This window comes from Acomys minous (assembly GCF_964271855.1).
Source record: "Acomys minous genome assembly, chromosome: 18".
NCBI classification, from domain to species: Eukaryota; Metazoa; Chordata; class Mammalia; order Rodentia; family Muridae; genus Acomys; species Acomys minous.
The window spans coordinates 60,818,665-60,837,360 of NC_140501.1; the positions used below are offsets into that span (position 1 = coordinate 60,818,665).

At 45.2% G+C, this 18,696-nt stretch overlaps 1 protein-coding gene across 7 annotated transcripts in view; it reads right to left on the minus strand.

The window, feature by feature from the left end:
- The window catches only part of FGF9 (fibroblast growth factor 9), a 39,835-nt gene that overhangs the window by 10,756 nt on the left and 10,383 nt on the right, over positions 1 to 18,696 (minus strand). For 6 of the 7 annotated variants that reach the window (XM_084767586.1, XM_084767585.1, XM_084767589.1 and 3 more), the window contains exon 2: positions 17,044 to 17,147. In XM_084767586.1, coding sequence (XP_084623712.1) covers positions 17,044 to 17,147 — 104 coding nt within the window. Of the gene's footprint in view, positions 1 to 17,043; positions 17,148 to 18,554; positions 18,625 to 18,696 lie in introns of those variants that run through there. The other variant, XM_084767591.1, reaches the window with a different exon arrangement.

The window sequence follows — 18,696 nt, forward strand, 5'->3', positions numbered from 1 at the left end:
ACAAGCACACACAGACATTTGTATACAGAGATACTGAACACACACACATACACACACACACACACACACACACACACAGACACATGTATATAGAGACATTGAGTACACACACACACAGACACTTGTATACAGAGACACTGAACAAACACACACACACATATACAGAGACACTGAACACACACACACAGACATTTGTATACAGAGACACTGAGCAAACACATACACACACACACACACACACACACACACACACACACACACACACACTTCCATGTGCCATGCTTAGCCACCATGTGGCAATGAATAAGCTGCCAAGGACAGATCTGCTCTGCCAAGTAGGACGAGCGAGATTGGTCGGGGCCTTCCTTGGGAGCTGCTTACAGAAGTGAGTCTGTGTTTCACAAATCACACAGCTCACAGACTTTCTGCACATTTTCAAAGAGGTATTCCCACAGAGAAAACCTTGCTCTGCACAGAACAGAGGGAGAATTTAGAAAGCTTGCTCTTCGCTTTAGGGGACACTTAGACTTGTGCTAATGCACAGCTGATGTGAAGCTAATTCTTCTATAAACACACCTATGGAAAAAGTTCATCAAGTTTCCTTTAAGATTTCAGAACAACTAACTTGAAAAACAAATCACAGGACACATTTTTCACTGCAGACTACACCTGGTATGGGTAATGACATCATTCAATGACCACTGAGAGAGAGAGAGAGAGAGAGAGAGAGAGAGAGAGAGAGAGAGAGAGAGAGAGAGAGAGAGAGAGAGACAGAGACAGAGACAGAGACAGAGACACAGAGACAGACAGACAGAGAGAGAGAGAGAGAGGGAGGGAGAGAGAAAGAGACAGAGAGACAGAGAGACAGAGACAGAGAGAGAGACAGAGAGAGAGAGAGAGAGAGAGAGAGAGAGAGACAGAGAGGGACAGAGACAGAGAGAGACAGAGAGAGAGAGAAGAAGAAGGAGGAGGAGGAGGAGGGAGGGAGGGAGGGAGGGAGGCATAAAAGCTATAAATACTTCAATGAAATGCTCTTGGTGAGAACTGAGGAGAGACGCCCTTGAAGACCCAGGGTGATGGACAATGAAGAAAAACAAAGCAAAGAGGCTGAGAGGCAAGTGAAAGATTCAAAGAGGACGCCAGGCAAAGACAGACAAACCCAACAACTACTTGGTTTCTGGGATAATCATCAGACTATTTTGCTGGGAGGTAGACTCAAAAAAAAAATGAAAAATGAAGAGGCTTTCCAAGATAAACAAAGCAGTTTAAATTCAGCACACAGTTTGCAGAAATAAAAGGAAAGGGCTTGAAAGATCAGTGGATCTAATGGCAATGTAAGCCCAAAGATAAATTCTGAAAAACTGAAAAAACACACAGCGTTTCCCCAGTAGAGGCACGCACCTTCCAGGAACATACTCTCCTAGACTGACCAACGAGGCTTCGGCTTGCTTCTCTATAAAATAGGAGCATTGCACAAAGAGATGTCTAAAGCCCACCCAACCCCTGTCCTAGGGATTGAAGCCAGTGCCTCCCAGATTGCTAGCTGTCAGCTCTCCACCCACCAACCTACACCTCAGCCCCGGAAGACCCCCCTGAGTGTAAGACCCTAATGACTGAGTCTTAGGAACACCAGAATGTTACTCTCGTGATAACTCTGAAAGGACATGTTGAATGGGAAACGAAGAGACACATCCAAGGAGCTAGAAAACAGACAAAGAAATCAAATAAAACCTACTGCTTCAGGTGCCCGTTGGGGGCGGAGGGAGACCCCAACTTGGAAGTGCTGGCTGCAAGCAAGCTGGAGGACAGAGCCTGTCGCTGTGTCAGAGATGAGCCAAGGAAAGAGAAGGAGGCAGCCCCTTCGTCAGGAGATGAGCCCTAGATTTCTCCCTGGAAGCCATTTAGAGGAGGAGCACCTTGTTACTGCTAAGACTTCCCTTGAGTTTTCCGTCTTCTTCCCCACGCTGGCCTCAAGGAACATGGCTCCCGAAGGAGCTGTCCTCCTGGACAGTGAACCTTCCTGCTACGTGAACTGCCTGAGAGAATTTAAACCCATGAAAGAGTAAAAGGTTAGCAACGCGCGTGCACCAGGCAAGGAAAAGGCACCGCCGAAGAGATCTGACGATGCCAGGGACCCTGGTCATGCTACAGTATCCCCATGGGACTCTTGGATTTCTCCAGCACCTCTGACTGACGCTTGGGCACCTCCAGCACCCCCATCCCACTTATACCCACAGACAATCCTCCTCAGACTGGCAGGGGAGGGAGCCTATCTCTGGCACTCTCCCTGCTCCTTGGATCCCCAACTTCTGAGTCCAAATTCCTCTGGAACTGAATCCTTCTATCCGGCCTCGCTGTGTGACGTATGCTATGTATGGCTGCCGTCTTCTCCACACTTGCAGGATGATGTCTAATTCTCATGGGACCCCCCCCCCTGTCTTCTACAATATGAGTGAGCTACCATGACTAACTAGTCACCCTGTTATTCTGAGACCCCAAATACAAACTGATTTTTCGAGAGGGGGTATTCCCTTACACTTCCATATCCCAGCTCATCATTGGAGGCAGGTACAGCAGGAGAACTGATACAGAGGCCACGAGGGAATGCTGATCGCTTGCTTGCTCTCCGTGGCTTGCTCAGCCTTCCTCCTCCTCCTCCTCTTCCTCCTCCTCCTCCTCCTCCTTCCTTATTCTTCTCTCATACAACTCATTCCACCCACACTTTCCCATCTTCCCTCTTTCCTATTTCACCACCACCACCTCCCTTCTCCCCCAAATCCACTCCTCCTCCATTTCCCTTCAGAAAAGAGCAGGCCTCCCAGGGAGATTAGCTGAGCATGGCATATCAAGTTTCAGTAAGACCAGGCATAAAGCCCTCATAGCAACCCAGTAGGAGGAAAAGGATCCCAAGAGCAGGCAAAAGAGTCAGAGTCACGCCCTCTCCCACTGCTGGGAGTCCACGGGGCCCTTGTTTTAAAATACGCTGTGTTAAGCAAAGTAGCTCATGGCTGTGATTCCCTCACTTGGGAGCCATGAAGATTGTCGTGTGTTTGTAGCTAACTTGTCTCAGGCAAACAAGCAAATAAAAGAATAAATTATTTAAAAGTAACTTTCCACCTTAAAAAATAATAATAATTCTGGTAGTTATTCTGGCTACTGTGAGAGCCTAGTGAACTCACCAACATGTAAACGTTAAAAAACCATGGCAAAGAAAATTACAGAGTAAATCAAATACCTAATAAAAGAATTTCTTTATTTAAATGGGTAAAATAATAATCGCTACATATGAGAATAAACTAGTGGGCAGGGGACATGACTCGGTCGGCAACGGCACCTGCCCTGCAAGCATGAGAACCCGAGTTCAATGTTCAACACCCACTTACAAGCCGGGCATGACCCGCGCCTACAGCCCTAATTCAACTTGTGAGAAACACAAGGCATCGTGTCTCCCGTGCAGTGAGAAGCATCAGAGGGCACAGACACAGCACTGCCACTCGGGTTCTTGAAAAATACCAGGGAACAAGTGTGAGCTACGCAGCAATGTGACCAGGTGCCAAGCTGGTCACATCACAGGCGCTGTCTCCTCCCACACTCACACCGGTGCTGTACAGCCACTACCATCAGCCCTGTCATTGCCTCAGCTCATTAGATTAAGAACACCCACCAAACCAACAGTTAATGTTTGCTGGGGCAGCAGGAGTCATTTTCTCCAGTGGTGTAGCCACTGGGAAGAGGCCACGCTCCAGTAAATGACTTCCCATCCATGCTCATACAAGGAACCCTATTAAACTCAGGAGGTCGTGTAAAATATGGGAGTAAGAAGGAGACTTGTTGGGAAAAAAGAAAGGGTTCGCTGGAGTGGAAGAACAAGAGAGGATGACGGGGTAAAATGATCAAATATGTCTTATGCTTGCAGAAGCTGTCAAAGAGTGAATGAATGAATGAATGAATGAATGAATGAATGAATGACAAAGCAGCAGAACTAAGACTACAAGCCTTAGGCTTCCATCCCTCCATGCCTACTGTCCACATTCCAAATGCTCATAATGAAAGCACAAGCCAGATTCTCCCCTAAATCGGGACAAGTAGAAATCAGTTTGAAAAAAAAATAGAGAGAAAAAAGGATACATCCCAGTTGAGTACAGATACAGTATCTGAAACACTGTAGCTTGCATGGAAAGTGAAAGAATAGTGGGAACCGGAAGGAAGGGGGGAGAGAAGACAGGAGCGGGGAGAATAGAGAGAAACCCCCAGCGTCCTCCAGGTGGCTGTTCGTGACATGAGGATGGCCTATGCCACATGGCAGCCGGGAAGACCACAGTCGCCGGGCACCACCAGGAGAGGGGCATCCTTGGAGCCACCTTGGCTGCTCAGTTCTTTGACTATTGCATTGAGTTTCCAGTACTTTCTTTTAAAAGAGAGAGACAATACCTTCAATGGGTATTTCAATGGGTATTTTTAGAAAACCGATTAAAAGGAAATCAACTAGGTTTTAAGCATTTATAGGAAGTAAAAAAAAAAAAAGATGACAATTCTTGAGTGTGCCCTTCCTCCCGCTTAACACCATAACCTTACGGTCCTAGGGAAGTCCTCTGTGGCAGGGGTGTCAAGAAGGCAGGCTTTTTTTTCTCAGTTGTTTGTCACAGTGCCTCTAAGGCATGCCAGGCCAAAAGGGTGACAAATGATGTTTCCTCACAGTGCCAAGGTGGTTCCTCATAGAGGCACAGCAGGGACATGTGGCCTGGCTCTTCAGAGGCCGCCACCGGGCACTGGCTTCCACTTGATTCTAATGGAACTAGTTTTTTTGTGAGGCTTGAAGGCATCTCCTTAGATGGGCCACAGGGTCACACAGAGGCAACAGCCTTCAAGCCGCTATGATACTGACAGGGGAGGGACCCTCCAAATGTCAACACAGAAGCCTCTGAGATAAGCGGAGAGGGGATGGGTCAGGCTCAGCTAGCAGCCACTGTTCCCAAGTGAGACAGCTAAGGCCCTTGGCCTCTGCTAGGAACACCTGCCTGCTTCGCTCTCCTCTGCCACATCCTCTCCCTATAGCCAGGCATCCTCCTGCAAAATCCCAAGAGTTTTTTTTTTACAGCTAATTGTATTAGAACATTTATTATACCACATCATAATTCTTTTTGTTTTAATTGTAGTTTTTGTTTAGCTATTTTGTGAGCTGAGCACCCGAGGGGCGCACATGTGCCACAGCATGGATGTGGAGGTCAGAGAACAACTTGTGGGAAATCACTTCTCTCTCTCTCTCTCTCTCTCTCTCTCTCTCTCTCTCTCTCTCTCTCTCTCTCTCTCTCTCCCCCCCCCCCCCCCCGATGTGGGCTTCCAGGGATCAAATTCAGACTGTAAACCTTGGCAGCAAGTGCCTTTACCAGCTGAGCCATCTCACTGCCCGTGTAACTTAGGGTTTACACGTCTGATTCCCAAGCAAAGCCTTGGGTTCTTCCGATCACCCACGTGACACAGGGCAAACATGGCCACACTTGCACGTCCAGCCAACAGTCATTCTTCACATGAGTTAACATCTGGAAGGTCTCCAGCTCCCCAGGGAAAGCAAGGAGTGAGGCTCCCACGAGCTTCCAGCCACAGCATTTCCCTTAACCTATCAATACGTTCTAGGTACGTTTCATTTCTGTTTAAAGGTGCTTATTTCACACACGTTCCAGATTCGTGACCATCTGACCCACAGTAACATCGCCAAAATCAAGCCTCGGGGAAGCCTTTCTAAAAGCAAGCTTGCTCGCACACCCTCCGGGGCTTTTATTAGCACTCGGCAGCCCATCAGCACTTGCTAGGATATTTTATGAGGCAAAATCCTCAGCAAAAGGCACAGAATTTAAAAAAAAAAAAAAAAGCACAACACTAAACAGATGCCCTGGGGAGAGGCCCGAGACAAGAAGGCAGGGCTTGACCTTTGACCTCAGCTGGGAAGGAGTGTGGAGGAGCCTCACTGTTTTTCTTTCTTCTCTGCACAGGTTACAAACAAGTGTGAAAGTGAGACAAATGTAGACTCGAGGGTTATAAGAAAAGTTTAGCAATTACGCAAATCCCGCTGAAGTAGATGGCATGTACCAGCAGTGACAGGCGATCAGTAATGTTTACTGAGGTTTGAAAGAAAGCCAGGAGTGGGAGCAGGGTATTCAGAGGAGCTTTGCGTGAGTGAATATGTGTGTGTGGGGTGGAAGAGAAAGCATGTGAGTGAGTCAGTGAGTGAGTGAGTGAGGAGTGAGCAAGTGAACAGGTAAGTGAGTGAGGAGTCGGTGAGGGAGGGAGGGAGGGAGGGAGCGAGTGAGCAAGCGAGTGAGTGAGTGAGTGTGTGAACAGGTGAAGGAATGTGTGGGCTGAGAATGAGTGGAGAATGAGTTTTGACTAAGTGTGCAAGTTAGAAACAGGCCGAGCCCCAATTTGGAACCACACTACCCCACCGCATCAAAAACTAAGACAGAAGCTCTGTGACACAAAAGCAACGGGAGACACAGGCTCCAGCTGACAAGGAGCAAGGGATGACAATGACGAGGAGTGCGCGGATTTAGAAGGAGAGCAGGTGGGAGACGCCAAAGAATATGAAGGCCACGGGCCTGTGTTCCTACTGTCCCTAACCTGGTTGCCATCTGGTTGTGCGCCCCAATTCGCACACTAATTGGGCCTCCCCTGTATACACCAAGACTCAGGACTGGGGGAAGCAGAAGTCAGCCTGGAAAGCGTAGAAACGAAGCAGCCAGCATGTAGACCCACGGTGTATTTCAAATGTAAGCAAGAGCCACTCAGAAGCCAGCCCACTTTGAATTCTTAGGGGTTGTCATCAAATGTATTCTTTCAACCAAACATCACTTACAAATGCAACCACTCTAAAGTTCCCTAACACTTTCTATCCAGAAACAACTCCTGCACAAAAATAGTTAGGAGCCCCAAACTGTTGTGTCAAGTCTTTTAGTTCCAATTAGCTACTCAGAAATTAAATGCCAGGAAGAAAGGGAGTGTGTGGGGAAGGCAGGGAAAGAGAAGGGATGGAGAGAGAAAAAAGCTTGTTCAGTAACACACGTCTAAGTGTCCTGCATTTCTTTTCATAGCTCAAACGCTCATCTGCTTTTATTGCTGAATAACATTGCATTACCTAGATGTGCCAGGGCAATTCGGCTGTACCCAAGCTCACTTAGACACTCACCTGCTAGCACACATCTTAGTTGCTTCCAAGTATGGAAAAGTATAAATAAGACTGCTATAAACAAAAAGGGGAAAGGGAAGAGATTTGGAACCCCACTGGAAATACGCGCATCTAATGTTTAATTAGGTACCAACTACATTCAAGACTTTAAGTACCATCAGTAACTTGGGATACTAAAGTAACTGAGATCCCCAGATGTTCAGTTTAGGCATTGTCGGCTTTATCAAGCTTCCCAAAACCACCCTGCCAAGCCTTCCCCATGTGGCAGGTCGGGTATGGAAGGCTCCCAAGCCTGGAGAAAAGCCATTCCTTAGCCTGATCCCTGGATCCAGAGCCACTGCCCTCCAACCTTTCAGAAGCAGCTCATAATTAAATCTGTCCCCAGCTGGGGTCTGGCTTGGACAGAGCACTGGCCTAGCATGGGTGAAGCCTGCATTCAGCCTCTAGCACCACAAACAAAGATAAAACACACTGAAACCCTTCACAGCACAGCAGGAGCACCTCCAGGTCAGCTGCACCCACTCAGCACTCAGCAGCGACCAGACATGCCCTCAGTGCACCTCGGTCACAGCTGCTGTTCTGCCCTGCCCAATAATGTCACCCTGACTAAAAGTAAACACCAAAACTACAAGATCAAACGATCATTTCTCAGCACCTAAAGGCCAGAAGTCTGGTCACAAAAAGAAACATATATGTCATGAAATAAAAATTAGGTACTAGAAAAACATCCTTCAGTATCCCATCCGTGGAGGGAATACGAAACTATTTCTCTACCATGTGGCTAACATCAGCTAACATAGTATTTATTCACACAAACAAATGGCCGTATAGTTGAGGCAGGGTCTCATTTAGCCCAAGCCAACATTAAGCTCTGGTTTAGCCTCCTTCTAAGTACTGCCATTATAGGCAGATAGCACCACACCCCATTTTGGGGTGCTGGGGGTTGATCCCAGGGCCTTGCACATATCTGTGCCACTAACCGAGTTACATCCCATGAACAGTCACTCCTAACATGTCCATGCATGAAAGGACACTTCCTGTTTTACCCTATGTGTCACTTGCTCTCTTGTGTGATCTTAAGTCAGCAATCCATTAAAAACCTTACTCCTTGTCTCTGAAATAAGCACACTATGAACTAAGGTGATCTTCCAAAGTAACGCCCTTGATCAGCTAAGAATTGTTACTAGGATTTGAGAACTGGCCACGCACTTCCGGACCGTAAGATGATGCTTTATCACTCACAGCGTGGGCTGAAAGCCAGCCATTGCCGGAGCACGCCCGATATTGGCTGATCATTCGACAAATGACCCTCTTCATTTTCTTCCCATGAGCTGCGTTCTCTCAGGATTCTGAATGGAACGTGTCTGAACATCTCCCATCAAAAGAATTTGGAGCCAACCACCAGAAAAAAACGAACGGCTGCCCTCAGTGGCTCCCTGACATTTGCTAAGCTACACCAACCACTCCATGGACGGCACAGTGACGCCTTGCCTGTTTAAAAGCTGCACCAGTAGACCAAGTGAGCACAGCCTAACATGCCCTGGCTCTCTCCTCTGGTCAGCCTGTCATATCTGCCACTACATAGGCATGGAGAGACCACAAGAAACAAGCTCTAGAAGGGCTGCTTCCTCTTCGTTTCCGTGAAAAAGTAAAGGAACAGAAAGCAAAGAGAATCCTTGGGATCCTTGAGCTGAACGCGTAGCCGTCTATGACCACAGAGCCCTCCTCCACACCTGTGTGGCTAACCAATCGCAGAGCAAAAGTGTGCAGGAAAAACAGTCCCATGTCCTGACTACATGCAGATGTTTTCCTTAAGCAATAATAGTACAACAACTATTTCCAGAGCATTTACACTGTAGTATTTATCACAAGTCATTTAGAGATGGCTTAAAATTCTAGCATCTGTATGTCCTGCGCAGGTACTATGAGATTTTATATAAAGGACCTGAACATCCAAGGATTCTGGCATCCAAAGAGGGTCCGGTAACCAACTGTATTTGGGTCCAAAATGACCTTCAGTACTAAATGGTGCTGCTCCCCACATCAGGACAAACAGTAGAGTAAAAAGACCTACTTGGTCCACCATGGTAGGTTTCCAACAAGTGGACACTAGAAAAAAAACATCACTGGGCCTCGCAATAATTCAAATAGGAAGGGAGGGGCACATGGATATCAAGACATCTCCCATCTTCAGAACCTCAAGTGAAATGACCAGACAGCTGACCATGAGCAAGGCTGAACCAGGGCTAACAAGGACTTATGTCACAGTGAGGAGACATCACTGAAGTGACACCATTCATACACTAAACCAACCACACCAGCTTGAGTCCTGTTGATCCTACAGGTCTATTTCAACAGATAGCTTGGATCTCAGTTTTCCGAGAAGTGTAGGGATAAGGGAGTCAGGCCTAGTTCTGTAGCTGTATGTACACATAGTAAAAAATAAAGTCAATATGGGTTCCTCAGGATCCAAGATATAGTCACCCCTCAGTACCTGTGAGTTCCACGCCCACAGTCAAGCAACCACAGATCAATTTTGTTAAGTCTGTATCTGTTCCAAATATGTACAAACGTTTCCTTGTCACTGTGCACTAGTCAAAATGTGAAAAGTATTCCCATAGAATTTTGTGCTGTGTCAGATACTATGGACAACTGTACTTGAGTACGTGGCACAGAGTACAGTGAGCTATCTGAAAATGGCCGGAAGTCTACAGGAGCATGTGCACAGGTGCAGTGCAGGTGTTGCGTTACTTCATGTGAGCCAACCTAAGCATCTACAGATACCGTTATCTGTGGGTGTCCTGGAAAGAGATCCCCGACATGTAGCAATGTGCTTCATGGTGTTTTGTGGTTTGCTGTGGCTGCTCCTATTTTTAAAAAGATTGACCTACTATTCTTCAGTTTGGGGACAGAGATGACTGCAGGGTTCCCTACACTGACCCTACAACATGGAGATGTCATGTAAGAAAGTATCTTGCCCATATGTCTCCATTCCGAATCAACAAGCCTCCTGCCCCAGGAATGTATTCAATTAAAAGAACATTTATGTTCATTAGAACCACAGTTGAAACCCATTGTGCCTTGGTTATAGATTATATAGATTCAAAGAAACCATGGTCCAACTGTATCCCTGAAAATACAACTAAAGACACTGGCAGACACCTGTCTGAACAGGCGCCTGCGTTGGGATGTTGTAGGGTGCCTCAAGGTGCTGGCCTGAGCTGCAAGAGCTAGCCCTGAGTCCTCACTGCGCCTGCAAGTTCTGGGCCTCAGAGTGAGTCAGGTAGATTCTCTTGTTTTTATTTGGTACTTGAAAGAGGTGGCTGCCACGAAAAACGTGGATATTATAGCTGCACGGCCCCATGGCACGTGGTGCAATGACCGCCTGACGCTCCAGCACACGGCTGGAGCAGGCTGAGAAACCGGGTCAGTGACCATTAACCACACGCCAACTGCACACACTGTGCATGCCTGAGCCTCTGGGGGACAGAATGCTTATAGAGAGAGACGCTGGCCTCAAAAATCTTCATCTAGTAAAAGAACAGTAAGAATTAAATGTGAGGCCAAATACAAACCCAAACCAGAAACGGCAGCGTTTGTCAGTCTGGTGCTGTCCCCTGGCTCACAGCTGCATGCCCCACCCTCTAGGTTTAGTGACTGCTCCCTTTCTCTACATGAGAGGATCAGATGCTTGCAGGCTTCTTGAACCAGTCTCATTTTTTTCCCACAGTATTCCTTTCAAATAGACGTTTGTTACAGTCAGTTATTCTTGACTGTTTTAAAGCACCTTGATAATTATTGGATAATTTAGATTAAACCCCTAACAGTAACTACCTGAGCCATAGCTCTAGTCTCTTTGAGATGAATAAAAGTGACAAGGGCAAACTAACACTCCTAGTTGTCTCGTCATATGGAGGCACACGCATGCACATGCGTGTAATCTAATATTCTCTCTAACTTTCAACCAGACAGGGATTTTCTGATCTTTATGTAGCTCGAGTGTTATATGCCCTAACCTGTCTTTCCGCTCTTTGTTGAGACCTCTACCCATCCCTCAAAATCCACTTCAAATGCTACAACACACATTTCCCCGAGTAGTTGTTTAAACGCTCCCTCTGCGGCCCCAAGACACTTGAGCGTTCTTCAATGGCAGCAAATCTCACGTTGCACCGCACTATTTTCAAAGATGTTTCTCCTGCCAGATTCTGAGGGCTGCTCCGTGGTTTGCACTTTATCAGAGCACTAGACACTGAGTTGACGTGACTGTCTATGAAAGGCGTGAATGAACAGGGCACTCAGAAATTGAGACGTGAGTACAACATCCAAACCATACCCAGGGTGAGAATTATTTGACCTCTCCTTCTACTCAAAGTGTGTCTCGTTAGCAACAGTTCCCCAGTTTCTACATCGTCATGATAACAACCTTTCTAGTTTTTCCAGGACGGCTCATCCACTGGATCCCTTCTCTTTTCATCTAGCCCAAGGGCGAACTCAAAATGGAAGGCGTGGAGAGCAACAAACCCCCAAACACCAAAGCACATCGCTGCGTGCCACAGTAGTGTGTTTAACAAACGCCACTCCCGTTTCCCCAAACCTACTTACCTTCGCTCATGATGACATCCATCTTGTCAACGCTTCTTCAGCGTTATCTTTGTTTTAAGACGCCAAGCTGTGTGTCACCTCACACAGGTAAAGGTGCTTAGTAACAACCTCAGCACCTGTTTCTTCTCCTCCCTCCCTTCAGTCTCATGGCACTCTGAATAAACAGTTTTGGTCACTCCTCATTTCCATGGCCACAAGGGTCAGAATAACCACAAGCCATAATGGGGACCAGGAAAGGGCCCCAAAGGAAGCGGAGTTTCTCACCTTCGCTCTCCAAATCTCCCACGCGAGGGACACAGCAAAGGGGAAACCCTGCCTCTGGGAAGCTTTCCTCCCAGCTCTGCCCAGTGGGGGATGAAAGAGCTTGCTGCATAAATGTTGTGTGGGGTGAGTTGAGGGGAAGGCGTGGGAAACACAGACTCCAGCGTTCCGGAGGTCCTCCTAGACTTCAAACCTCGGCCAAGGTGTCACACCCACACTCTTCACCTTAGAAAAGAGGCAAAGGAGAGATGGCGCCTGCTCAGGAGTAGAGGCACAATGGGAGCTGGGCTATGCTCTGCCCCAAGCTCTGCTCCAGCTGTAGCCCCTTTGGGCTATGCACACCAGGAACAGCACAAGCACAGTGCACTTAGACATGGGACTGGGGGGAAGGGTTTCTCTTACAGCCAGGATCCCGAGCCCGCACCGACCATACAGGCAGAGATACAGAGAGGATTATACCTGCACAGCTTGTAGAAGAGAGAGAAATCAAGCACCGCCGTGCTATTCATTTCACCCTGAGAGGCGTGTAATGGGCACCTCCCACCTGGAAGGTATTAGGTAACATTAGGAAGTAAAATATGAGCTGGGTGTGGTGGTACACGCCTTTAACCCCAGCACTCGGGAGGCAGAGGCAGGCGGATCTCTATGAGTTCAAGGCCAGCCTGGTCTACAAAGGGAGTCCAGGACAGCCAAGCCTACACAGAGAAACACTGTTTCAAAAAAAAAAAAAGTTGAGGGACCAGGTGGACCACAGTGGACCTTTGGATCCACTATGGGAAACACACTGGACTATCCTACAAATTGTACTGTTGCCTGAGTAAGGATGAAATTGTAAAAAGGAGTCCCTCAGGAAAAACAAGACATGCTAGCTGGAATAAGCAAGCCCACAACTGAGGCTGTGAGGAAAGCTCCACAGAAGAGGTAATATTGCCTTTGGACTTTAATTAAAGAAGGCTATTTCTCTAGGTGAGAGAAAGGTATCCCAGAAACATGTCAACCTGCCCATATGCACAAGTTAGACTTCATGACACATTTGGGGAACAGCAAATAGATTCAAACGACATGCGGAAACGGATGCGAAAGATGGCACCTGAGATGCAGACCCAGGCAACGTGCTTAGCGAGACGCGCCGGATGTCACAAGGAAAAGGGCGGCATGTGCTTGCTTCTGGGCAGGTGCTGGAGAGAGAGAGCTCAGGGAGCCGCCGATGTAGGTGTGAAAAGTGATTCTGACACCACTGTGGAGAAGGGGTTGATGCTGCTGAGAGGTGCTGGGGCAAGGTCACGTCTAAAAACATGTTTCCACAGAGAGGTCACAGCACACAATGGTGTCTCTGATAGCGCTCTGTCCTAAGAGGGCTCTCCACCCTGAACACTTTTGACCCAGGACACAGACACTATGTATCTCTTGCTCTCTCCCACTGGAATTCATAACTGGGGCAGTCAGCTGACTGTGGCCACAGGGAAGGTGGGTAGAAATGCACTATTTTGTTTGTTTAGTTTCTGGCTGAGGATCTTGTTGTAGTTTTGAGACAGAGTCCCATGGTGAAGCCCTGGCTAACCTGGAATTGTAGACCAGGCAACCTCATAACTCAAAGAGTGCTGGAATTAAAGGCCTGTGCTAGTGCCTGGGGTTTGGATTTTGGTTCTATATTCTTGGGGTTTGTTTGTTTGTTTGTTTGTTTGTCTGTTTGTTTTTATGAAAAGAAAGCATTTAATTGGGCTTACAGCTTCAGAGGGTTAGAATCCATGATGGTAGGCCAAAGGGATCTAGAAGAACAACTGAGAGTTCAAAGTTCAAGTATCATGACTTGTCTATGTAGCCCAGACTGGCCTCCAACTTATAGCAATCCTCCTGCCTCACCCTTGTGACTGTTGGGATTATAGGCATGTGCTACCACATCCAAGAAATCTGCTTCTAAGTGCATACTGTATGTGTTCAGGAAGCCCTAGAGGAGGCAGCTGGGATTGACAGAGCTACACAGTTCGGGCCTGACTTCCTGCAGTACTGTCCCTTAGCATTCTCGGGATCAACCTTTAATCTACTTCCCACCCTGTGCCAGCACTGGGATGTGTGCAGGTAAGGGGATAACCACTATATAAGGGGGGGAGGGTGCCCCAGAAGCCACTGAAAGCATCCAGAAGGGAGAAAAGCTCAAGCCAGTACAAAATCTTGCAGATGACACTGCTGAACATGGAGTTAGATGCGCTCTCCCTGTCACCCAATAAACCTCCTCAAGGTGCGACTCACACTGGCCATACCGTCTGACAGGCTTGGGCAGCTGGGGAGAGCATTCCTGAGGGGCATGCAAGGCAATCCTTGGAGCAAGAAATAAATGGTACAGCCTAGGAGTGGTTAATTCAATCACTGCATTCTGCAGAAACACCTATTTTGATGCATATTTTATGTTACAATATATATGAACTATATTTTCTATATATAACCTAAAATAATTTAAAATTCATATCTTGAGATGAATACTCATTGGGAAAAAAAAACACCTTTTTAGGCAGGAGTTTGTACTCAGAACAGTTTCGGGACAACACAGTCCCCACCAGGTGTGGTGCTTCATGCTACAATCTCAGTGCTGAGGAAGACACTGCAGAGGGCTGTTGTGAGTTCAAAGCTACCCAAGACTACGGAATGAGACTCTGTCTCCAAACAAATAAACAACAATAAAGAAATAAATAAACCTAAAGTTCCTTCAACTCATTAAGGGCAGAGTTTCTGTTCAATATACAAAAAGAATTCATTATATTGTATTTAATTGAGATTGACCTAATTAAATCCACCTTCATGTCAAAAATGGGGGGAAAAAGAGCATATCAAATGGAGAACATAGTTCTGTAAATGTTTATTTTAAACCTTTTTACACCTACATCTTATGCATCTATCTTTGCACTTAAAAGTATCAGCAAACTCATTTAGAAAATATGTAATTTTATATATGCCAAGACCTGGATTTCAAGTCTAAATTAAATTCTATACCTAACAAATATTTTTAAATAATTTATTCTCTTTCTCAAGAAGCACTCCTAAAAAGTATTCAAATATCTAAACCCATTAACCTATAGTGAAAAGTTATTCCAAAGTAGAAAAATCATATCCTATGACATGAAAAATAATGTGAATTATCAGCAGCCAAGATATGGAACCAGTTTCATTGGCATATACGTGGACAAGGAAAATATGGCACATGTTCACAGTGGACGTCTATTTAGATATGAAGAAGAACTGATGGTGTCATTAGTAGGGAAAGAGATGAGCCTGAAAATCATGTTGAACCAAAGAAGCCAAACTTAGACAAAGTTCACATTGTTTTGATATGTTCTCTCTCTCTCTGTGTGTGTGTGTGTGTGTGTGTGTGTGTGTGTGTGTGTGTGTCATATATCATGAAGCTAGAAGACACACGGACTAAAGGGAAAAAGACACAGAAAGGAGATAATGCAGAAGAAAAAAGACATATATCACATGCTTTCTCTTACATACAGAATGTAGACTTAACAGTACTTATTGTACATACTTCTGTACGTGACATGAAAACAGGATTACTGCGTGAGGGAAGAAAAGGAAGGAGAGAGGCAAGGAATGGTAATGAAGGAAAAATACAAGCAAAATTTAACACATGTACAAAAATATAATAATGAAATATTCTTTTGAATACTGAAAATTAATTTGAAGGACTTTCAAGTGTGTGATACATTCAAATTATACAGGATATAATTTTGTAATTTATGATTTGGGGTAAAACTTTGCACTACATGTGTATATACATATTTTTAAAACAGGATATGGGGGCTAGAGAGATGGCTCAGTGGTTAAGGGAACTTACTGGTCCTGTTTCCATCACCCACAGGTTCACAACCATCTGTAACTCCAGTTCCGGGGGCTCTGACGCCCTCTTCTGACCTCTGAAGTTACTGCACGCACATGGTGTGTACACATACATGCAGACAAAACATTTACACAAAAAAATTTTTAATCTAAAAACAGAAGTAGGATATGGATAATAAAAAAAATATATTCTAGGAAGATGTTGTCTTTCGATAATGTTGACTAAGGACTTCCGAGTGTTTCCTAGTCTGAGCCTCCTCTAGATTTCCGCTCTTGCTAAGTACCAACCCAGGTTCTCATTGTTCAAGGAGAGTGGATTAAACGGTCACCTGACCACCCGTAATTACAATGGAAACCTTAAAGTTTGTTTTGCTCAGAACTTCACTGTTGAACTCTCTTAGTTCCAAACAGGAATTAATAATCCATTCACCATATTCATATGTTTAGAAAAAATACCAAACGCCTACTGTGTTCCATGTACTGTGATGTGCCCCCATGCTGGGAAGACTGGAGAAAGCCAACCACCTCGCAGAGCAGAACCAGGGACCTGGTGTCACTCACAGCTACACCCCAGGATCAGGCACAGTTCCCAACAACTGGCAGCTCACAACAAACTCCCCATGGCCTCAAGGACCTTCCAAGCTGGTGAGGAAGGAAAGTGAGACTAGGGAAAAGAAATTTATGATCTTTGCCAATAACTACAAAGCTGCTGGACCCTTATTCACATACGAGACTGACTGACAATAATTTCCACCTCCGTCTCTCCCACATAATGAAAATCTTGCGTTGTTCAGAGAGAGGGTTTAGACTCTCACTGCACGGCCTATTTCTAGTTTTAATTACAATGCTTGGCAAAGCTTGGGGATCGTTTCAATTCATTTCAAAATAACTCCCATTCAATACAGGAAGATGGATTTTTTTCACACTCGTGAATTTTTATTTACTTGATAATGAAGATGGCTTGGCCTATAAATAAAGCATTTTCTTGGCAAATCTGTTTCTAGTGAAGATGCAGAATTGTAATGAAACAGCACGCTTCAGAAAGCAGAAACTCCCGCATGCCTGCCAGACTCAGTTTCTCTTCTTTCTAACTCTTATTCAACCTAGTGAGACTGCAGCTCCAGTCAAAGGGGGGCCGTGGGGACTAAGTGTCCGCTGTCACTTACTGATCCGTACAGCTCTCCCTTCTCGTTCATGCCGAGGTAGAGTCCACTGTCCACGCCGCGAATGCTGACCAGGCCCACTGCTATACTGATAAATTCCAGAATGCCTGTAAGAGAAACAGCAGACAGGGGAGAGTTAGAGCTCAGAGCATGTCCCCAGCGCCACAGCATCCCCAGGGGCCCAGCTTCTGACCTGGAGCACTTCACACAAGACTTCTGCCCTGAAAACCTGATGCTCCGACTAAATTCTACCATATCATAGTGAAACACTAAGTTATCAGAGTGGAACACGGCTTACATAATAGCTAACGCAGCATAAAATCATTAGAATTGATGGCTACATCAACATTCTACATGATGATAAGTCTGATGAAACTAATGTACATACTCTAATGAGCTAAGAGTATACTTGAAGGGGGAAATGCCATATTTCTACCTTATATATGTAAATCTAGGTACTTATATATGGATATCTTGAACTTGTACTTACTCTGGGACTAGGAGAAATAAACACATACATAATGTATATATTGTATATACAAATGTGTATGATATATATGTATATATGCACAAATCATTTTTTAAATTCTATTTAGAGAATAATCTTATGTGTCTAAAAATAACGGTGTGGGGTGCTAATGAAAGCCTTCACCAGCTTATGCAAAGAATGGTCTAGTTCTCAATTGTATAACATTATTGAGCTCCATTTGAAAAACTAAAGTACCAAGCACACACCTCAAATATCTCTGTATCAAATATCAAATATCAGAGTATTGTTTCTTTTCTGTTCTTGTCTAAACCTCAAAAAAAAATAGTTAAACAATCAAGATAGCATAATATTAAGGGGGAAATGCTGGCTCGAAAAAAGAAAAGAAAGAAAGAAAGAAAAAAGAAAACCGCTCCTGATTAAAATAACCACAGATAGTCTATTCCCAAAGCAAATCAATATAGTGATCTCTTTCACTTCCTTCTTTTGCCTCACTAAAAATAACAACACCTAAGCTGGGCATCGGTCCAGAATTTTATGGCCACACAAGTGCAACTTCAGCCTCCCCGAGTCTACTGTTGCTTTAAGATGATCATCCCACAGGATACACAGATGCTGCTAATCATCTCTATGCTTGGCCGTGTTCCCACTTTGGTTATAAATTAAAGTTCTACACTTTGTGTAGATCTTGTATCAGTGCATGCCAAATAATGAGCTCTTATTTTGAAAATATCTTCAATTACTGAGAAAGTGTACATACATCTAAGAGTGTAATAGAAGGAGAAAAAAAAGCTTATGGTAACAGTGTAAGTGATATACACAGATATATATTATACAGATATATTATATGTGCGTAAAAAGTCTCCTGTGACTAATGAAAAAGCACTTATATGGATTTTTAAACAATTAATTTTCCAACTCTCGTGGACTAGACTGGACTGCCCTCAGATGAAGAGTCTGACTCCATAAATCGAGTAAAGCAAAGGATTAAGTCAGAAGGAAACTCAGCTGCAAGGTGATAACTCACTCTTGTACACACAGTATCACTCCTTCTTGCAGAAGCAGGAAATGTTACAAAGATCCTCACGCTGTGCTTACAGAGAGCATCCGCTCACATGCAGGAACTCACTCTAACAGAACAGGAGACACATTTCAACTACTAACCTGTA